Below are 23,020 nucleotides of genomic sequence, written 5' to 3'. Positions count from 1 at the left end.
TGACATCATACATCAGGCCAACTTCTCACAACCGGAGTCGGAACTAGGAGGGTGGGAGCCTACCCCGCCTCCTTCCAGAGAATCGCGGCTGGTCTGAGCCCCGGAGCAGGCAGGAGCCTACCCTGCGCCCCGGGGCCCTCGTCCGGAAGACAGGAAGCGGACAAGAAAGGAAGCGGACGGTAGCAAGGGAGAAGCGGGGCTCCCGTGGCCGGTGAGAGCCCCGCTGCATCTGCCTCGTGAGTGACGTCCCGGTCCCGGAGACGAGAGCCCCGCGTGTCGTCTGCGCCGACGGAGTCCCGGTGAGTGGGGGCATCCTCGTGTTGTGTGCGGAGCGAGTGTGCTCCACCGGGGGCATCTTTGTTCGTGAGCCCAGTGAAGGCTCCAACAACCGGGGGCATTTTGTTTCAGAGCCGGGAAGGCTCCAACGACCGGGGGCATTTTGATAGAGCCTGTGAGGCTCCAACACGTGGGCACATTGTTTGCCAGAGCCTGCGAGGCTCACGAGTCCCCCGCGTGGGACTCCAACGGTTGGGGGCAGTATTTCCGAGTCCAGAGGGACTCCAACGATGGCTCATTGGTTGCCTAGAGCCCACGAGGCTCCCACCACGTTTTAGGGGCACATTTGTTTATTGAGCCTGTGAGGCTCTAACGGGGGCATTTCTTATCGTTCAGAGCCCAGAGGGGCTCAGGGGACAGTCCGTGGACAGAGCCTGCCAGGCTCCAGCGTTGGCCCCATCATTGTCCTACCGCTGCCCAGCACTTAGTGGGCAGCTGCAACGTTTAGGTTGTGGCCTCTGTGTTTTGGCTTGCGCAGCTTGCGCAGCCGTGCCCTGACTTTTCTGGACACAGGGCGTCCTTGCCCCTTCAAGGCCAGTTGGCCTAGGGACTGCCACAGGTGGTGGCTCATGTGAGTTCTTGCGCTATTGTTCCTTTCCTGCACCTCTGAATGTGTATTTATGCGTCATGTGCCTTGTTCTACACCGCTGAATGTAGTTTATGCATCATGTGTTTATGTGCTTAGACCCCTACAGGTATTGTGATACTTAGGTGGTTGTTTTCTACCTAGTACAGGTGGTACTAGTGAGGTCCTGGTTCCCTTCGCGATATTGTCCTAAGGTGGTTAGGGTTGCGTAGGTGGTACTTACCTGATACCAGCAGTTACTGGTTGTGTGCTACATTTGCTATTTTGTACTACAGTATTATTCCTATGTTCTAAAAGTGCTAATTCCTGACAGTGGTCCATGTGGCCCTGTCCCCTGTACATATAATCCCTTGTAAACTCTGCCCGTGCCTGTTGGCACATTGTAAAGTGTGTGTTCTTATCTAATGTGTTTTGGTAATACAAAGGCTATTTTTATATAATACCTTGTGTGGAGTTTCTTTTGTGGTGGGCCTTGGGTGTTGTTGCTGGGTGCGCGCGCAAACGCTTTACACATCGCCTCAGAGATAAGCCTGACTGCTCGTGCCAAGCTACTAAGGGGGTGAGCAGGGGTTATCTTTGGCGTGTAACTTCCTTGCCCTGACTAGAGTGGTGGTTTCTGCCTGACTTTGGCGCAAGCCTTAGCCAACCAGAAATCCCATTTCTAACACCAGCCAAGAGACACACAACAGCCACCAGTGTATCCTGCTGCCATCTGTTGTATTCACATCCTGAGATATTGCTGCAGTGGCTATCAATAACTTCATAGACGTGCGTATCGCCCCACTAAGGGACGCGGTAGTCAGGGACTAAGGAACTAGAAGAACAAGTTACTTACCTTCGGTAACGATGTATCTGTAAGAAACATTAGTTAGTTAGATTCCTCACCTTAGAATATCCCCAGGCGTCAGACTGGATCCGGAAGATTTTTCGTCAGCAATAACCCTTGCGCGTAGCTAGGCGTCGTCTGCGGCTCCGCGTCCGTCGTTGGCGTCGTGCGCCGGAATGACGTCGGAGTACTTAGACGCCGCCCTCGCGCGCTGACGTCAGTTCTTGTACATAGCTTTCAGCGCCAGGAACGCAGAGCCATGCAAGAGACCAACACTGGTGCCAAAAATAAATCTAGGGGCCTGAAAAGGACAACCTTAACCCTAGATGTCAGTTCGCAGAACGGGGAGGATGGGTGGGTCGGTGAGGAATCTAACTAACTAATGTTTCTTACAGATACATCGTTACCGAAGGTAAGTAACTTGTTCATCTGAAAGAAACACGTTAGTTAGATTCCTCACCTTAGAATAGATACCCAAGCAATACCATCCCCGGTGGTGGGTCTGCGAACCAAGATCACACCAGAAAGTCCTGGAGGACAGAACGGCCAAAGAAGCCATCCCTCCGGACTTGGCTGTCAAGGCAATAATGCCTGGCAAACGTGTGTAGCGAAGCCCACGTCGCCGCCTGACAGATGTCCTGTAAAGGGACACCCTGTCCCAAAGCAGTAGTAGCCGCTGTGGCCCGAGTAGAATGGGCGCGCAGCCCAACAGGAGGGTCCTTTTTTGCCAAGGAGTAACAGATTTTGATGCACAAAACGACCCACCGAGAGATGGTCCGTTTGTGCACCGCTTTCCCCTTCTTAGCACCCACGTATCCAACGAAAAGTTGGTCGTCCACCCGGAACTGCTTCGTGTGGTCTAGATAAAAGGAGAGCGCACGTTTTGGGTCCAGACGGTGGAGCCTCTCTTCCTCTTTGGAAGGATGCGGAGGCGGAAAGAAGGTGGGCAAGGTGACAGACTGCCCAAGATGAAAGGGGGTCACCACTTTCGGAAGAAAGGAGGGACGAGGCCGAAGGACAACCTTGTCCGGATGAACAGAAAGAAAAGGAGGCTTTGATGATAAAGCCTGGAGCTCACTCACCCGTCTAGCCGAGGTGATGGCTACCAGAAAAGCAGTCTTAAGCGTCAGCAGACGAAGAGGACAATTATGAAGAGGCTCAAAGGGAGCGCACATTAGAAATGTGAGAACAAGATTCAAGTCCCACTGAGGCATTACAAAAGGGACAGGAGGGAACGTGTGAGTAATGCCTTTTAGAAAGCGTGTAACGACAGGGAACTTGAAAAGAGAGGGCTGATCAGGAAGCCGTAAGAAGGCAGAGATGGCAGCAAGATAACCTTTCAAGGTGCCCAAGGCAGAGCCCTGCTGGGCCAAAGAAAGAAGAAAGAGGAGAAACTCAGAAAGAGGGGCGGAAAGGGGATCCACAGCCTTTGCTGTGCACCATGCCACAAATTTGTTCCACCGGCAGGCGTATACCGTCTTTGTGGAGGGACGCCTGGCTGCCAGAATGATATCACAGACTTCAGGAGGCAAGTCAAATGGCATCAACTGCGGCCGCTCAATCTCCACGCATGGAGGTGGAGGCTGGACAGGTTCGGGTGGAGGACCGTCCCCTGCTGCTGCGACAGAACATCCTCCCGAAGGGGCAGACGCATCGGAGGATCGGTCAACATACTGAGTAGCTCGGGATACCAGTACCTTCGTGCCCAGTCCGGAGCCACCAAGATGACTTGGGCCCGGTCGCGCTTGATCTTCTTCAGCACTCTGGGCAGAAGTGGTATAGGCGGAAAGGCGTACAACAGACCGCAACTCCACTCGTGACGAAAAGCGTCGCCGAGCGAGTGCCGCCTTGGAAATTCCAACGCGCAGAACTGCTGACATTGCGCGTTCTCTTCGGTGGCGAATAGATCTAACCAAGGCTCTCCCCACTGCCGAAAGAGACCTTGCGCCACTTCGGAGTTCAGACGCCATTCGTGATCCATCATGCACCGGCGGCTGAGTTCGTCTGCTCTGGCGTTCAGAGAGCCCGCCAGATGTTGAACCACTAGGGTGACGCCCTGGTGTTCCAGCCATGTCCAGAGGCGCAGAGCCTCCTGACAAAGGGTCCACGACCCCACCCCGCCCTGTTTGTTGCAATACCACATGGCGGTGGTGTTGTCCGTGAACACCTGCACGACACTTCCCCTGACAGAGGGAAGGAAGGCTTTCAGTGCAAGTCGGATCGCTCTCAACTCCAACAGGTTGATGTGGAGGCGAGACTCCGCCGGAGACCAGAGGCCTCTGATCTCCGCCTCTCCCATATGGCCACCCCATCCCAGGAGGGACGCATCCGTCACAACGACATGCTCCGGTTGGGGAAGGGAGAGGCTCTTGCCCGTGACCCAATCGAGGTCCGTGAGCCACCACTGCAACTGTTTCGCAGTGCCCTCCGAGATCAAGACATGGTCGGACAGGTTTCCGTGATGCTGGGCCCACTGAAACTTCAGGTCCCACTGCAGAGCCCGCATGCGCCGCCTGGCGTGATGCACTAGTAGGATGCAGAAGGCCATCAGCCCCAGAAGCCGCAACACTAGCCTGACCGAAACCCAGGATAGAGGCCGAAAGATGGGAATCAGGGCCTGTATATCCCGGACCCGCTGTTCCGGTGGATAGACCCGGAACTGCGCCGAATCGAGAACCGCTCCGATGAAGAGGAGCTTCTGAGAGGGGCTCAGGTGTGACTTCGGCACGTTGATGGAAAACCCCAGCAAATGCAGGAGATCCGCCGTAGTCTGGAGGTGGGAGACGACTGCCTGGGGCGAGCCCGCCTTCAACAACCAGTCGTCGAGATAGGGGAAGACTGGAACCCCTGATCTGCGCAGATGAGCCGCGACCACCGCCATCATTTTCGTGAACACCCGAGGGGCACTGGTGAGGCCGAAGGGGAGCACGGTAAACTGAAAGTGCTCTTGGCCCACCGTGAACCGCAGGTAACGCCGGTGGGCCGGCAGGACGGGGATGTGGAAATATGCGTCCTGCAAGTCCAACGCTACCATCCAGTCTCCAGGGTCTGGGGCAGCTAGAACCTGAGCCAAAGTTAACATCTTGAACCGTTCCTTCCGGAGGAAGGCATTGACGTTCCTGAGGTCCAAGATAGGGCGTAGGCCCCCTTTGCCCTTCTTGGGCACCAGAAAGTAGTGGGAATAACAACCACGACCTACTTCTGGGCTCGGAACGCGCTCGACGGCCCCCTTGGCCAAGAGGGCCGAAACTTCCTCTCGCAGAAGATTCAAATGATCCTCCGAGATACGGTGGTGCTGCGGTGGCATGGCTGGAGGAGTCGTCTCGAAGGGGAGGGAGTAGCCCCTTCGGACGATTTGCAGCACCCACCTGTCCGATGTGATGGTACGCCAGTGGAGCAGGTGATGGCGAACTCTGCCGCCCACTGGCGAGGAATGGGCCGGAAAGCTCGGACTAGTAAGGCTTGGAGGCAGATGCTGCCGGGGTGGATGTGGGCTGACCACGTCGTCCTCCAGAACCGCCTCGGCGGAAACCACGTCCGTGACCACGCGCAGGTTGGTTCTGCGGCTGGTGGCTAGGCTGACGTGAGGAGGCGCCCCTTGCTTGGCCACGAAAGGGGCGAAAAGCGGAAGTGTGCGCCCGCGGGGCCGAGAGGCCCAAGGACTTGGCCGTAGCCCGGGAGTCCTTGAAACGATTCAGCGCACTGTCCGCCTTCTCACCAAAAAGGCGAGTGCCATCAAAAGGCATGTCCATGAGGGTGCTCTGGACATCCCCAGAAAATGACGTGGACCGCATCCAGGCGTGACGTCGAAGCGCCACCGTGGTGGAAATCGCCCTACCCAGCGAGTCCGTTGTGTCAAGCCCACAGCGAATGGCGTGTCGCGCTGCATCCCTCCCATCGGCCAAAGCCTGGGAAAGACGTGTCCGGGCCTCCTCCGGGCACAGGGGCAGCACGTCCTCCACAGTATCCCACAGAGAGTGGGAGTAACGGTCCAAGAGACATGCGGTGTTCAAAGACCGCAGGCCCGAACTAAGGGAAGAGAACAGTTTCTTGCCAAACTGTTCGAGTCTCTTGGAGTCCCGGTCCGGCGGAGCGGTCGGGAAGGAGGATTGGGAGGTAGAGGCCTGGATAACCAGACTCCCAGGGGTGGGGTGTTGAGACAGAAAACTGGGGTCGCCCGGAGCAGGGCGGTGGCGCCTGGCAATGTTCCTATCCACAGGAGGAACTGTGGAGGGCTTGGACCAGGTGCCCTGCAGAACGTCAGTGAGGGCCTCATTGAACGGCAGCAGAGGCTCAGTGGAGCTTGCGGCTGTTTGAAGCACCTCAGTGAGGATGTTAGTCCTCACAGCCACGGCAGGCAGCTCAAGCCCGAGGGCCGCGGCCGCCTTGCGCAGCACCACGGAAAATGCTGCACCCTCCTCCGAAGCCACAGTCGGAGGAGAAGTGAATCCAGTGTCCGGCGAGGTATGCAGCCCACTGGCCTCCCCCAGTTCGTCTGCCCAGTCCTGTGAAAGCTGCGACTGAACAGCCATAGGGTCCTCGAACCCCTCCCAGTCGCCCCCGTCATCCGATTCCTGATAACCAGGAGGAGCGATCGGAGCCCGACAGTAGAGATAATGAGTCTCAAGAGGCGCCGGATGCGGCGTCGACGGACGCCGCCTCGGCGCCGGGTCCGGAACAGGGCTAAACCGGGGTACGACACCGCCCGGAGTCGGCGCCGGTGGAGACGGCGTCGGCGGCGCCGGTGGTGTGGGCGTCGGCGGCGCCGGTGTTGTGGGCGTCGGCGTCGTCGGCGTAGGTGGTTCAGGCGTCGGCGCCGGCGGAGGAGGCGTAACGAGGTCGACCGGCGTCGACGGGGGCCCAGGCATGGGCCCCGCGGGGACCTGCAGCGTCGGGACCGGAGTCGTCGACGGCACCAGGGCCGCAGCTGCCGGCGCGCGAGGTCGCCCAGTCGAGTCCGCGGGGCCCGAAGGCGCGCCAGCGGGCGTCGACGGCGGGGCCAGGTTCCTCATGGCCGAGAGGAAGGCACTGACCTCCGCCGGCGTCGCATCAGTCCCAGGGACCGGAGGGTATGGGGACTTGCGCTGCGCCTGCGGCTCCGACGGAGCCGCGGGGTGGAACCACCCGGACCCTCGGCCATGTCGCGCGACCGGCGAGGGGAGTCCGAAGAGCGATGCCGTCTCTTGGACTTCTTAGAGTGTTTGGACTTACCCGACGACTTGGAGCCCGACGATCGATGATGGCGTCGGCTGCGGCTCCGCGACCGATCCTTGGACCTCCTCCTGGACCGGGATCGCGCAGGGCGCGGAGCCGAGTGGCGAAGCTCGAGAAGCTTGCGGGACCGCTCCCGCCTAGCTTTCGAAGTCAACGCCTGGCAATCGGGACACGACTCCGCGTCGGGGCCTAGGCAGTAGAGGCACCGGCGGTGGTGATCGGTCACCGACATCAGTCGATGGCAATCATCGCAAGCCTTGAATCCAGGCATCCTACCGGCACCAGATGTCGATTGACAAGGATCAAAAAGGTTTAGTCAAAAAAGACTAACAGGGGTAGCTCTCCCGGATCGGCGCTTACTGGCGCGGAAAAAAGAAGAACTGACGTCAGCGCGCGAGGGCGGCGTCTAAGTACTCCGACGACGTCATTCCGGCGCACGACGCCAACGACGGACGCGGAGCTGCAGACGACGCCTAGCGACGCGCAAGGGGTATTGCTGACGAAAAATCTTCCGGATCCAGTCTGACGCCTGGGGATATTCTAAGGTGAGGAATCTAACTAACGTGTTTCTTTCAGATACTTCAGGCATACTTGCACCCTTTTCAAATCTACCCCTAGTGGTGCTGGAACAATTTTCAGAGTAGGGAGGCTGCCATCAGTGTTACTTCACTGAACTCATAAGAATGTGATAAATCTAAGATTCACACAAAGAATAGATGTAGTAAATGGGCCACGCCAATTACCGAGTGGTAAGGGTGTAGTGTGTAGCTGATGGTGCCTTTATGAGCAGACTGTTGGAAATATATTACTAAAGCCTGGTATTAAAGTGCTCTGTCATCTGCGGACAGCACATTCTCCATTGAAATGGTCACTAAATCTGCAGACTTACGGATTTACTGGTACAACTATATATGGCAGAAGCAATAATGTGTGGAAATATAGAGACTGCAAATAGTTGTCATTTGGGCATCACCAATTAAAGTGTCTTGATTTGTTTTTGTCCCATTGAAATCTTTGTTTCCATCACACTTCAGAATTACAAAAAAAGTGCTTCATTTGTGCTTTTCTAATTGCTGATATCTTTGAAACTATTTTTTACAGTTCAGTTAGAAGCACATTTTGTTGTGTGTGCGAAAAAAAACACGACATCCTGAAGTCTTTCCTTTCACGCCATCTGAGCGCCGTGGACTGAAGGTCACTCAATTGGCATAGGGCCAATGTTACAGCATTAAAAGTTTCCCAAAAATTAACACGTGTAGTAAAGTGTTTTCAGACAAGGTGCAACTTTCACACGCCCTAGCCAGTAGTGAGCTGCAATCCCACACTGCTAGCTAGTGTGAACGGTTTTCATTCCACATCTCGTCTCACGTCGCCGACAATAACGGAACAGTTGCAAGAACAAACATCAGCTCCCATGATGCAGGTTAGGGTGGAGGGTAATTGCATCAGAGCCAGCACAAGTCCGTCAAATCTCTTGGCAACCGAGTCGGTGAACAGGAAACATGAAACGTGATGCCGCCACCTAGTGGTCCTCAATCCAGCTTGTAAAAAAGAAGACACGTGAAGCAAAACAATTCCCATATTTGGTACTGAGTGAATTTGTTCAAAAAGAGCCGGAACAATTTCGAAGGTGTACAGAGTAGGCTTAAGGCTCTCTTACCCAACTATGGAAGGAAACACGAGTTCCTTTTTTTATATAATAGTTTATTAAATATGTTAGGTCATGGATTCACTGACGGTAAATGTGAGTTTTCTTTTATTCACTTAAGTAGCATAGAGTATGTAGACATGTGTATCGGTCCGATTAAGCCTATGATCTTTCTCAAGGCAAATGCATTAATTAATCTCTATTATTATAGCATATCAAAAGCGGGAATTAAACTGTGTCATGAACACACTTCCTGTTACGGTCTGGCTGTCAAAATGCCCCCATTGTAAGGGCAACTGGAATCAGGCAGCAGGGGAGCACCATATTATGCGGCAGAGTTGACTAATTTATGCGGCAAAAAAAGTCAATCATGCAGCAGTATGCAGCACATTTTTTATAGTATTACTTAATTATTTTATATTTTTTACACATGGTATTACTGTCTGGGAAAAGATTTCATCTCATCAATACCAGTTTAACAACCAAATACAGAAATAAGCAACTGAAAGATGCCCAGTTAACCTTTGCGAAGGGCCTTCCACTGAAGGAGAACAAATAAATACATATCACAAAATGTTTGGTGACTTTTGATCCGTTTGAACTGGAGACAATTTTTTTTTTTTTTTTTTTTAATCTGCAGATTATACAACAGATGATGGATTAAGTGGAAATTGCAGGAAATCCATAATTAAGAGAAAACAGCAATATTTGCAGAATTGCAATGGCCCTTCCTATAGCCCACACCAAGGCTTCTGACTGGCATAGAGAGGCTGGAAATAGTGTATGAATTTAATTCCACAACCAGACGTTTTTAGTGTACACACTTGCTACATAACCAATGTATTTTTTCAAACGCATTCACAGCATCAACTCTAAAAAAAAGTATAAATGTTCTATTTCGCTTCTGCTCACAATAATCCGGTCTACAAACGTGTCTAGAACATCTGATATGAACAGATATTTAAGAAAGGCTTTCTGCAATGGGTGAATTAATTTAGTAACAGTTGTCACTTGTTAATAGCGAAACTGGTTTTAAGACACAGAGGGGATGGGCCTTTTAGAGGGACACATCTTGCAAGCACCTTATTCTTGAAACAAGTCCCATGTGGTCAAGGGGATTGGAAAAGGATGACATTTACAGACAGACAGATATACAAATACGTGTGCAGCATTCAGACAAGAATGGCAGTATGGAAGAAAGAAGCACCCATGCAAATAACTGAGGAACAAGCGTCATAAACATAGCGAAGGGACTGAAGGGAAGCCTTAAGAATCGGTGGGTGCTGTGGATGGGGGAGCTTGGGCACACGTTGGACTGTATATGTATTCCAAGTTGCAAAGGCAAATCGCTTCAGACTCTTGACACTCTGGGAGGGCATGCGTATGTGGAAAGGAGGCTCAGCACCCACAAGTATCATATCAACTCAAATAGCATTTGTATAGCGCAGCACTGTCGCCCCTAGGGGTATCTGGGCGCTGTGTCACCGTCTAACACCCAGGTCTTGAGTCTCTTTCTGAAGTCTGCCAACGAGGAAGCTGTACGAGGACAAGTATGAACACACACCTCTACGAAGAAGACATTTTCAGCCCAAGACACACCTGTTAACACTAGAAAAGGCATTCACATTCCATTGGCTGAGCTGTTTTTCCAAGAGACTAGTAAGCTACCAATGCAACTATTCCATTTTGTTGGAACACAAAAATCGACTTGTTTCTCTTCGGACTGAAAAATGTAAATATTTTTCTTTCTATATGAAGATAAACATTAATTTTACATGGCCAAGAGCATGAGAAGGTGCACTATCATTATGAGATCTGATGTCAGATTGCAAACCGGTACTAAAAATACTTGGTTAACAAATACTTAAAGATGTATCCAAGAGTAACATTAAATAAAATCGCCAGCAATGATCCACTCTTGGTGGCTGTGCTCGGTCAAGAGTAGACCTTGGCAGAAGGTTGCCCCACTGGTGACATAACATGACTACTCCTGCGCACCGGGCCAACGTCAACATTGCACCACACACGCTCCCATTTAGAACAGGCACACTTACCTTCTCGTGGTTCTCTATGAGAATCTCCACCACAATGTTCTGGAATTTGAGGTCCATGATGGCAGCCACTGTTTCCTCCTGCGGCCTCATCAAGGTTGGTCCAAACACCACTCCCAGGTTCGCTACGGTCATGAGATTCTGTTTGGCGTGTTCTGCCACACTTCAAAAAGAAGGGAAAGGACAAGTAAACATGCTTTCATCAGCTCTGGATACTGGCTCTCACTTAGGGAAGAATGCTGTGGGCCCTGTGAAGAATGTCTACTAACACATCTAATCAAATGAATCAAAAGATAGATCCCTTTATGTGGGGAAAAGCAAGTAAGGAGTAAACACGGACTGCATAAGTTGGCACAGACACACATCTATAAGTTTCCTGCAACTTTTGGGTTTCACAGACAACAAGTTCTAACACAGTAAAAAAGTGGTGAGGTTCTCTTTACACTGAAATAAAGTCTTCCCTTCCTGGCAGGGCCATTGAGTAAACACCACCGGCTCTTCGTTAACATCGCACTGCAGGTTCCTGCCCTAAGATATTGGAATAAGGCAAGACTGAGTTGGCTTTTAAACGTTCTCTTTGCCAGTGCAGTATTCCTAATTGCTAACCTGTCTGTTGATTGTGCTGACCAAAAGTAAACAATATAAGAAACGCCCCTTGAAAATCTTAGATGTAAACTAGAAGTATTGTACCTTGTTCACAAATATTTGCACTATAGAAAACCTGGGGCTGTCTTGAAAATCCTCTAGAGGGGCTTCAGCAAATCTTTGTGTATTTAATTTGCACACGAGTCCCTGTAAGTTGCTCCAGGCATCCCCTGATGTGCTACGTGAAGGTTTTGATGGCACTGGCAGAAGAGGTAAATCAGAGATGAACACGGCTGTTCTCTTAATTTGTTTTTTGTTAGGGTTTTCTTTGTAAAACCTGTTGAAAACTATGCAAATGCATGGAAAGGCATTTTCCTATGATTTTGCCATTTATGTTCCTGATTTTTTACATGGTGTGTCAAGACTTTGGCATATGTTCTATGTCCTTGCGCTCAGTGAATACAGTTCTATAATGGCCGTGCTCTGAAGGATCACTGCACTAACAGAGAAACGGGCAAGGAGACAACTTACTTGGCGAGATGTTTCACCAGAATATCCAACATCTCCCTGTTCTTGTCTGGAAGTTGGTGGACCAAGAAGTGAATTGCATTGACTCTGGATTCGGGGCTGCCACACTCTAAACAAACCAAGAGGACAAAAACAGCAAATTAGAAAAATAAAAAAAAAACCTCAGCTTCACACAAGTGACAGACTCAAACCTAAAATACATCAGGGTTTGGGGTCTGGGATGTAAGGGGACCCTACAGCCTCTGAAGTGGAGGGGCGGAAAGCGGTGTGCCCAAGAGCCATCTTTGTGCTCAGTGAGACCTTATTGAGTGGTCAGTGCTGAAACTGACAAGAGGTGTGTTGTGGGAAACATGCGATTTAGGTGATTAGATCTCTATGTAAACGAGCACTCAGTGACAAAAATGCATGAAAAGCTAGCTACACGACAAATCGAGGAAGAGTAGTTTTCCTTTCCCACTCTACCCCATTATGCCTGGCCCTGTGCTGTGTAACTCTTTAATCATCTGAAATCCGGAGGTTAGGGTGCGCATTCACTTTCTTGGTGTCCCTCTATTTGCAAGTGTAGGCAACTTCAAAGCACCAGAATGTGACTAGAAATACACTGTCTGCTTTTTAGGGCATTTTTGTCTGGCTGATCGTTCTATTTTTGCATCCGCTGCTGTCTCCCATGCTCCTTTTTGTACTTGTCAGAGGTTACCACGCCTTTACATCGGCTGTGGGACCTTTTAATGTGACGACAACAGACTGCAAAATAGTACTTGCAAAACTGCGACCTTACATAAAAGTGTCCCAGAACAGTATTCAAACTGACCTAAATAACACCCTGCAGAAATGTTGACCTACATTTAATTCTTTAATCAAGTAAAACTCATTTGCAGCATCATTTAGGACTAGGTTAATTTACTATTCTGACTGCAGGCCTAGCATTATTTGCTGGCAAGTCCTTCATAGCGCCATTAGGGTCAGGTCAAAATTTTAATGGGAAGACATTTATGCAAAGTCAAGATTTTTGTAGTCTGTGATTTGGTGTGAACGGTTTTGCAAAAGACGATTTTGCATGCTGTCACTAGTGTTGGTACATTCAAGGCGGGGTAAATACGATGGTTACATCTAACAGACCTTAAGTTAATGGCTGGGGTACATATAAAAGTGTATTCTAACAACGTTTGTACCGAAAAACCTAATATATTTTATGGGGGGGTGGGGGGGGGCAAAGGGAGGGGGTTTACACACTTGCTTCAAGCCAATGTGATGGACACAGTGTTACATGGCCTGGCAGAATACCCATTTAACATACACATGTACTCACACAGTGGCTGTATCCTCTGCAGCGAATACATACGAGCCAGACATCTCATGATAGTAACCATAAGCTGCAGTAAGAAACCGGAAACATTCTGACATTCTATGATAGCCCTACCATATTTCATTCCTCAACATAAATAGATAAAAAAGAAACATAATGCAGCTTCTACAATGTGAGACAACAAGAGGGATCTTATATTTTGCAAAGAAGAAGGATTCATTCACCAGGCTGAAAAGTGCATGCAAATGGCCAAGTCATACAGATAAAGGAATGTAAAACCATGTCAGACCTAAAGGTTTGTGCTCTGGTTTTTAGTTTGCAAATCTGTGCATGTCAGCTGCTGTGACAAAGTGCACTGCTGTGACTATAGTTTATACAAAAACTCAAAGGAGACCGTTACTAATGTCCAACCACTGCAGGGTTTTTTTCAGTCTTGTCAAAAAACTTAAGGTAACGTCTCACTGTCTGAAAACAATTCTAAAATGCAAATTTTAGCATTCCTCAGAATAGAATAGAATATAGGACTCTGATTGGGATGCTCAGATCCGAAATGGCCTTCAGTTGCTTTCATGGCTGGGGGAGTCTCAGTCATCAGCCCCAAAACAGGGCTGGAGGAGCAGCATATACATTTTCTCACCGGCTCATATTGGATTTGTTACTGCAGAAAAACAATACTCGTGGGGACTGAGGCAAACAAGGAAGTTTATGTTCAAAACTTCTTTGGACATCTGTGGCTTTTAGAACAATGCATTTGGAAACTTGCAGTCAGATGAATCGCTTGGCCCTATTTAAAAAAAGAACAATTTTAGGGACTGACCACCACCCAAGCCCTTGGAGAGGGTCTGCCTGGATGGGTGCAAGTTTCAGCCGAGGGCTGATGTTAGCTGAGAGGCCCAGCCTTGAGAACAGCCAGGGTGAGCCCAAGAGCAGCCCTGGTGAACTAAGAGTCCGATCAGCAGCAAGCGCACCTGGAAATAAAAGATACCTCTTCCTTGTTTTAAGGTGTCTCCTGATGGTGTCTGTTTACACCTGCACTGGAGTGTGAGACGTCACGCAAGGAGGAGTGATAAATACAGAACCGGAAGGTGGCACACCGGTCTCGAACACCTTTTCGACGCCACAATTACCCGCTAGTCGGGTGCAGTTTCACACCTGGTTTTACACACTCCGAACAATAATGCATGGAGAGGCTGAAAGTGCCTGCATCGAACAGTAACCGCCTCTTTCAGGAATCACTACAACAGGCACAGTCGTGTAGCAGAGTCAGATTTCAGAGAAAAGGGAGAGCAGCAATGGCTTCAAGTATCAGTAGCCGCACCTGTAATTCCTTCCTTCTTTCCTTCCTTCCTTGTATGTACGAATAAAGGCGTTTTTCTTATAATTAGGAATAAAAGGATGTCTGAGGCCAAGCACTGTGACAATGATGCTTCGGCAAGCTAGGGCCTTGCAAATGACCTGGACGAATATGTGCACAGCTGAGTGTAAGTATACCCTAAAAAACAAAAAGGTTACTAGGAAGTCAGTGCAGCTTGAGGTGAAAAAGCGAATACTGCAAAAAAATTGAAAACACATGACATTACCTCCTCGTCCGTCTTCCTCGCCACATAAATCACCAATGAGCCTTCGGCTCCCACAGAAACTCCAAGTATAACTTTACAGTCTAGTCTCCCTCTCCCTTCAATATGGCCCCCGACTACACAGCCAATCCCATAAAGGAACACACAATGCATCAGAACGACCTGTTTTTTTGTTTCTGCACTACTCCGAGTGCTGTGATTCCTGCTAGTCAGGTGAGTGTGGGGCGGCGGTCCTGCTTTAGCGGACTCGGGGGCCCCGTGTTCGTTTGGGGGGGCATGTAATGGTTTGTTTTTTCGTCATTGTGTCCCCCTCTCCAACGTGCCTCTCCGGTTTCGTCTTTGAGCGACACCGGTGTGGCGGAGGTCGGGTCGTTTGGTGTCCCGCCTCGCTTATTTTCATGCGCATCTGTGTCCTGCTTTAGCGGACTTGCGAGGCGCGATTTGCATTTCTGCCGACCGCGCGTCCTGCCTTAGCGGACTTCTGCGGTCGGCGCTCTGTTTTACGTGCTTCCTCCACGCGCTATTTGCTTACTTGGTACTGTGAGTTGTGGCATTTCCTCGGCAGTTCTCTGGGTGATGTGTTAGCGTCCGGAACGGTCTTCAGGTGACGATTTTGATACGTTGGGGGCGCGGGCTTCCGGCTCTTTTTCTTTGCATGCTGGGGGCGTGTCCTGCTGATTACTTGCATCTGATGGCTATTTAAGGGGCTGTTTCTTGTTGTTGTTGCTGCTGCGTGATTTTTCCCTTTGCTGCATTTCGTTTGGTGTGTGATGGAGGTTGCTGAGGAAACTGTTGCTCCTGACCTTGGGGCTGTCGCTTCTGGGTCTCAGGTTGCCTTTGTTATCTGTACTCCAACAGATGATTGATTCCGCTGTGTCTTCTGCCTTGCGTGGCAAGTTGGCTGCGCCTCCTTCTAAGAAGCTCAGGTCGGATCCTGCCTCCCAAGTTGGTTCTGACGCTGAGGAGGATGTGGAGGTTCGTGGTCGCTTTGTGCAGGGTACTGATCTTAAGGACGTACTGGGGCACATTCGCGCCAACTTGATGTTTCCTGATTCGGTTGCTCCGATGGAGGATGATTTTTTTGCGCAGTATCAGCGTCCGGATCCTGATAATATTCCGATGCATTCTTCTGTGGTGAAGGTGTTGGAGAATGAGTGGAAGGATGTTGATAAAGGGGCTTTCCCGCGCTACTTGGCGAAACGTTACCCTTTGCAGGACTTTTCTCCCAAGTATCCTTCCTCTGTGAAGGTTGATTCATTGATGGCGGCGATGTCCTCTCAAGGGTCTGTGGTCTCCGAGGATTCCTCCCCGGCGGATCCTGTGGATCGGAAGGTGGATGGGGCGGTGAAGCGCACTTTTTCTGCTGCCAATTTTTCCATCAGGGCTGCCACTTATTCCTCTTATACCATTCAGTCCTTGCTGAAGGATTTTCAGTCCTTGGCTGAACTGTTGGTCCAGGGCGAGGATGTCTCCTCTACGTTGGCCATGATGGAGCAACAGTTTCGTCTCCTTTCGGACGTCTCCTTTGATGCCTTGGGTGCGGCTGCTTCTGCAGCTGGTTCTTCAGTGGCGGCTAGGCGCCAGTTGTGGTTGCGCTCGTGGAAGGCTGATGCTGCCCAGAAATCTTTACTTATGAAGATTCCTTTTACTGGTGTCAAGCTTTTTGGTCCTCCTTTGGAGGATATGGTCAAGAAGACTGCGGAGGATAGGAAACTGCTGGCTCCGGATCGGGCTGGTCGTTTCCATTCTTTTGGTGCTGCCCGTGCCTTTGGGCCTTCTCGTAGGGGCCGTGTTCACCAGCCCTTTCGTGGTAGGGGGGCGTGGCCGGGGTGCCCCTTCCACTGATAAGTCCCGGTTCTCCAATGTTCAATACTCCGCTTCTGCTCCCTCGAAGTCATGACTCTGTTTCCCTGGGGAAGGGTCCGGTTCGGGGTCGACTGCGATTCTTCCTGGCGTCCTGGAGAATGACTTTGTCAGATCAGTGGGTCCTTCGGGTGGTTTCCGAGGGTTTTCGCCTTGGGTTCAGCCGGGTTCCTCCAGACTATTTCAGGTCCACTCCCTGCCCCAGGTTGGCTCACAAGAAAGCGGCGCTTTTGGCCGGTTTAGAGGCTCTTCTGGCAAAAGGTGCTGTGATTCCGGTTCCGGAGGCTCAGCTGGGGTTAGGAGTGTACTCCATCCTGTTCCTTGTGTCCAAGCGCACGGGGGATCTACGGCCTGTCCTGGACCTCAAATGTCTGAATGGGTTCGTTCCTCCTCAGACTTTCAAAATGGTGTCTCTGAAGTTGATCCTCCCTCTGATTTCTCGGGGGGACTTTCTGGCGGCCATCGATCTACAGGACGCCTATCTCCATGTGCCTGTGCACCCCGCCAGTCAGCGTTTTCTGTGGTTCTGTGTCGACACTTCCAATTTCAGGTATTGCCTTTTGGTCTCTGCTCTGCTCCCAGGGTGTTTACGAAGGTTTTGGCCACTGTTGTTGGTCATTTGCATGGGGAGGGAATTCAGGTGTTTCCCTACCTGGACGATTTATTGATTTCTGCTTCTTCTCTTTCTAAGGCGGTGGTCCATGTCCAGAGGGTTTGCCAGGTCCTGGAACAGCACGGCTTCCTGGTGAATGTGGGGAAGTCTTCCCTGGTTCCTACGCAGGATCTGACTTTCATAGGGGCTCGTTTCATGACTCTGTTGGGGTCTGTGTTCCTGCCACCTGCTCGGATGGACTCAGTTCTGTGTGCGGTTCGATCCCTGCTGTCACGTCCTTCCCAACCTGCGAGACTTTGGTTGAGGGTTCAGGGTCTCATGTCCGCTTCCCTTTCTGTGGTTCTTTGGGCTCGCCTTCACATGTACCCCGTGGTTTCCCACATTTTGCGGCATTGGGACCCCTGTTCTCAGGATCTCGATCTCCTGATTCCTGTGTCGGTGGGGGTTCGGGTGGCCCTGGAGTGGTGGTTGGACGTGGTGCATCTCTCCCGGGGTTGTCTTTTTCTTGTGATTCCTTCTCGGGTCCTCACTACAGATGCCAGCCTTTTGGGATGGGGTGCTACTCTGGGGGACTCTTCGGCTCAGGGTCTTTGGGATCCGATTGTGAGGTCTTGTTCATCCAATTACAGAGAGCTGAAGGCTGTCCAGTTAGGTCTGTTGGCCTTTTTGGACCTTCTCTTGGGTCATCATGTTCAGGTCTGGACGGACAATCAGGTGGTCATGGCATATCTCAACCATCAAGGGGGCTGCCGGGTTCCTTCCCTCAGTTCCCTCAGTTTCCTGATTTGTTCTTGGGGGGAGTTGCACCTGGCCTCACTGTCGGCTGTTTATCTTCTGGGTCAGGAAAACGTGGTTGCGGACTGCCTGAGCAGGGTCTTTCCGTCCATGGGTTCCTTGTCCCTTCCGGTTCTTTGTCCTGATCCTTCGTCTGAGGATGAGTCGTTGCTACATCTTCTGGATGTTCGTCGCACCTTATTGATTTACCTGGATAGGACTTCTTCTTTTTGCAAGGTGGACAATTTATTTGTGAATTTTGGTTTGTCCCGTAGGGGTTTGCGTCCTTCCCTGTCCACTCTCATTTGTTGGATTAAGGACGTTATTTTGTTGGCTTACGGTTCTTCTTCCTTGGCTCCTTCTCTTCCTGTTCAGGGGCGTTCCACTCATTCGGTTGCTGTCTCCTGGGCCGCTTTCAAGTGGGTGTCCATGGAGGATATTTGCCGTGCTGCCACTTGGTCTTCCCCTCATACCTTAATGTCACACTACCGTCTTCAGATTGGGGGGGGGTGTGCGTCGGTTGCCTTTGCCTCTTCTGTGCTGGGTTCCGGGGTCCCATAGGTTGGAGGTTCCATGTGTGTCTTTCCTGTTTTTGTAATAAAGTTTTGCATTGCTGCTGACTTTTACTGGTGTGACTCTGTTCTTACATGAAGCTGATATGCTTTGGTATCGGCTCATTGGTGAGTACTATGGCGAGGAAGACGGACGAGGAGGTAATGCCCCGTTTACTTACCGGTAATCTTCATTACTCCGAGTCCTTGTCTTCCTCGCCACAGTATAGTTTCCCTTTCCCTCCCGGCCCTCTTCTTGGCTTCATGTCTGCGGCTTGGTTCTCAGGTCGTTCTGGTGCATTGTGTGTCCCTTTATGGGATTGGCTGTGTAGTCGGGGGCCATATTGGTGGGAGAGGGAGACTAGACTGTAAACTTATACTTGGAGTTTCTGTGGGAGCCGAAGGCTCATTGGTGATTACTGTGGCGAGGAAGACAAGGACTCGGAGTAATGAAGATTACCGGTAAGTAACCGGGGCATTCACAAGTGATGTTAAGACTTTAGCTCCGCCTCCCACTACCACCCTGATCACTCAACCTTAACCCAACCACCGCCTTAACCATTCCCATAGCCAAAAGTGTTTCCACACATACAATAACAATCTACGTAATTCAGAAGTAATCTTTACAACGAAAAGATAATCATTCACATACTTAGTCTCCTTCTCATCTCATTTCCGCCTTACTCAAGTGATGGCAGGGTGGGAATTTTGACAAAACCTTAACCTCAGTTCACATCCCAGCGTCTTCACTCAACCTCATCTCCTAACCCTTCCAGACTCAGTTTCTTTCACATAACATGTTCTCGCACATACATTGCATACTGTCGAATATCACAAATTACATCTATCACCAGAAGCCTCCCATCCGCTACTTTGCCTGCCACTCATTACCATCTCTTTTTCATCTTCCACTGATGACAGCAGGTGCGGGACTTAACTTTGAGGGAGGAAGACCGAGAGCTCGTTGCTCACTTATGCGCATGGCCAACTTCACCGCTGCCTAAACGGAACTCCACCAAAGAGGACGCCTCCTGTCAGAGAAGGCCAACAGCTCAAAATGTTTATTTCTCAGCCTGATAAGGACCAAAGATTGTGGAATGGAGGAAGCAGATGCACTATGCCCATCAGATGTCTCTTTACTGCCTTGCTGGGTACTGAGCTGGACTTCCCAGGCTTGTTCTGCTAGCTCTAATGGTAGCAAGTTGTTTCACGTCACCTGCACACCTCTCTTATTCTGTGATGCAAAAAATAAATTGCATCATGCAGTGAGTGAGTTGATGTTCTAGTGCCCACTGGCAGACTATCATTCATTTGCTCCTACAATAGGCTCGGGTGGAGAGCTCAGTTGCAGCTATGATACACACTGTCTGTGAGAAGAGCACATTTTAGCTTCGCATAATGACCAGTTTTCCTGGTAGAGCCTTGCTGGTTGCGTGTCTTTATTATGCTCTCTTTTACAGGTCTCTTTGTTGGTGCCTATGGACACCAACCATGACTTCTTACTGGAAGAAGCCTGCTAGATGAATCCTCTGGTGGGAGGATCCTGAGAAGCACAGCCCATACTGAAGGCCCAGATGAAATGGTCAGGAGCAAGTGTTGAATTGGGACCCGTGGCACTGGTTGAGTCAAGAGGACTGGTGCCTGGGGCTGATCCTCTGGAACTGCATTTGGATCTGTGTGGGAGCTGCACCAGGATTTGCTGGAAAACTTTAATTCACCTGTGACATGAGCAGAGAGGGCTGGCAAAGTGAGGCTCCTCATCGACGCCATTCTGCTTAGAGAATGACGTACGGAGCCTATATATGCGCCACTCCCACACGCTGACGTGAGCTGCTTTGGAGGCTGTCCGTGCCGCCAGGCGCAGAGCCCCAGCAGCACACTGATTTTGGACTGTGTGCAGGTTCCTAGACTTGGGATCTTAATAATGGATAGAGTCCAATTTACAGAACGGGGAGGCTGGGAGGATCTGTGAGAAGTCTAGAGTTGGATAGAGTCTGTACCAGAAAGAGCTTTACCAAAGGTAAGTAACTGTTTTTTCTGATAGAGATTACGAAATGCACATTCCTCACCTTTTGAATAGATAACAATGCAGTACAAATGTTGGAGGTGGGTCTGTAAATGGACTCAAACCAAAATGTGCTGTAGAACAATGGACAAAATGTCTCTCTCAGTGAACCTGGCTTTCTAGACAGTAGTGCTTTGTGAATGTTTGGAGTAACAACCATATAGCTGCCTGGTACATGTCCAGAACACGAACTCCGTGGTCCAATGCAGTGATAGCAGCTTTAGCTCTGGTGAAATGAGCACTCAGACTTTCCAGAGGCTGCATTTTGGCCAAAGCAAAGCAGATCTTAATGCAGAGCATGATCTAGCGGGGGAAGATCAGTTAGTGCATGGAATTGCCTTGAGTGCCTCAGCGAACCCGACAACAAGCTGATCGCCTACTCGGCATGCTCTGGAGCAATCAATGTAATAGCTCAGCACTCTTCTGGGGTCCAAGCAATGTAATCTCTCCTTCTTAGAGGGGTAAAGCATAGTAAAGAACGCCAGCAAGTTGATGTTTTGGCCAACATGGAAAGGCATCACAACCTTCAGCAATAAACATGCTTGCATCTGCAGAACCAGTTTGTCCGGGAACAAAGTTGTGTACAGAAGGGTTGACACAGAGTTTGATGCTCACTCACTTGCGGTGCCAATGTTATGACAACGAGGAACACTGTTTTGATGGGGAGCAGCCTCAAGGGACAGCTGTGATGCCGTTCAAAGGGAGTACACATCAAATATGTGAGAACTAAGTTAAGGTACCACCTGTGGCATGACAAAAGGAGAGGGAGGAGACAGGAAGCCTCCGCTTCTCTTCAATGAGGCACTGGTTCTAAGAGTTAACGGGTTGACCCGTCTATTGTTACATACTCCGCATGACTATGGCAAAGGAGGCACATTCCTCAGTGGAAGGACCAGGGGGTGAGAGGAGGTCAGAATCAAAATAAGTGTCAAGGCAGCTGGCATCCTTGAGGTCATCATGCCCTTTTTCCTCGTGGTAGGGTTGGCCAATTTGACCACCTGCATTTTAGTCCTTATTTGCAATCTATCCTGAACAAGGAATTTAATTTGTGGGACCTGCCTTGCTGAGGAGGCACACTAAGTGGGTCCAAGGCAGAAGGTTGTGGTTCAGCAATAACCAAGCGGGACCTCAGAAGGGGATGCAATGGCGCTGACTTGGAGAGCTCAAATTGGGCACCTTGTCCTCTAGCGCTAAAGAAGTCTGCTTGGGTGCTGATGTTCTGGGAACTGGAGTGGGTTAAAGAGTCAGAGGGAGTGCCGATACAGGTGCCTGAGATGGCCCAGTGACTGGTTTAGATGGTCCAGCGTGTGCCGAGGGTGAACCTGCTGATGGTATCCCAGATGGAGGGCCTCTCGGCTCCTTGCAGCCTGCAGGTGCGCCAGAGGGCATTGGGAGTGATTCAAAGAGTTGGAGCATGGCCTCGTGGAACTCTTTGATTTGCCTCAGTGACCGAGAAGCCCCGGAAACTCAGATTGTCCAGTGATAAGTTGAGGGCTAGGCTCCAACGTCTTCCGACTTCTGAAGCAAGAATGAGAGGCATGACAACACCCTCGTGCCTTCTCAGGAGTACAAGAGTGGGTGGAAGGGACAGAGTCCTGCTTGGATTTTTTTCATGTTTTTTCTTCAACTTATCAGAAGATTTGGAGCACGATGACAAGCAACCTTGTGATCAACTCCTGTGACTTCTAGACTGGGAACGGGACTGAGACTGACCCTTGGACCTGTACAGGTCATGATGTGGATGCTTGGCGATGTACAGCTTCGCCTCGTGTGGCCTTCTGGTTCATCGATGTGCCATCACCACAGGCCTTGGAGTGGTGACTTGACCCCGGCACCACAGGCAAACCTGATGAGGATCTGTCACAGATATCTGTTTGCAATAGACCTTATAGAGTTTGAATCCTCTTACCTTGGGAGGTGACATTTTCAACGCACACTGTAGAATTTAGCTAGATAAGTCACAAAGAGATGAAAAGTAGCTCAAGATCAACATTTAGTAGCTCGGAAAGAAAGCAATTGACATCACCACACAGGCCTGGCACCTATATAGGCTGTGTACCTAATTGTGGGAGTGGAGACGCCTGGCGCCACCCACTGACGTGCATAGGTACTGCAGAAAAGGTTTCTGGATCAAGTATGATGCCTGAGGAATATTCAAAATGTAAGGAAAATACAGTTAGAAGCCCTAATCAGAAAGGGGATTACTCAAAATAATATTTAGTTAAAAAAAAAATTATACTGAGGGCATATGGCATGGTAAATATCTGCTCTCTTACCTCTGTTCTCAACCAACTAAAACTGTGCCTCTGCGGCACCGAAATGATCACAGACATTCACAACTAGCTTTTCTTCTTGCAGCAGTACTAAATGTTGCACAGCACTCTAGCAAAGCTTTTGACCTGAATACGTATCACAGATCTCTTTTGTAATGGCTGAAATTACACTTCACTTTTATCATTGACTCACAGAACACTTGCAATGGACTACAAAGTTAATC

The 23,020-nt window shown here is 50.3% G+C and overlaps 1 protein-coding gene across 2 annotated transcripts in view; it reads right to left on the bottom strand.

Annotated features, from left to right (window-relative positions):
- ARHGAP10 (Rho GTPase activating protein 10) overlaps positions 1-23,020 on the bottom strand; it is a 1,033,471-nt gene that overhangs the window by 292,116 nt on the left and 718,335 nt on the right. For both annotated transcript variants that reach the window (XM_085641636.1, XM_085641637.1), the window contains exons 17-18: positions 11,778-11,883; positions 10,665-10,824 (exon numbers count right to left, since the gene is read on the bottom strand). In XM_085641636.1, the coding sequence (XP_085497762.1) occupies positions 10,665-10,824; positions 11,778-11,883 (266 nt within the window). The remainder of the gene's footprint in view (positions 1-10,664; positions 10,825-11,777; positions 11,884-23,020) is intronic.

This window comes from Triturus cristatus, chromosome 2_2 (assembly GCF_964204655.1).
Source record: "Triturus cristatus chromosome 2_2, aTriCri1.1, whole genome shotgun sequence".
Classification (NCBI taxonomy): Eukaryota; Metazoa; Chordata; class Amphibia; order Caudata; family Salamandridae; genus Triturus; species Triturus cristatus.
The sequence above is the reverse complement of the archived record's forward strand: the minus strand, read 5'-3'. Positions and strand labels throughout refer to the sequence as shown.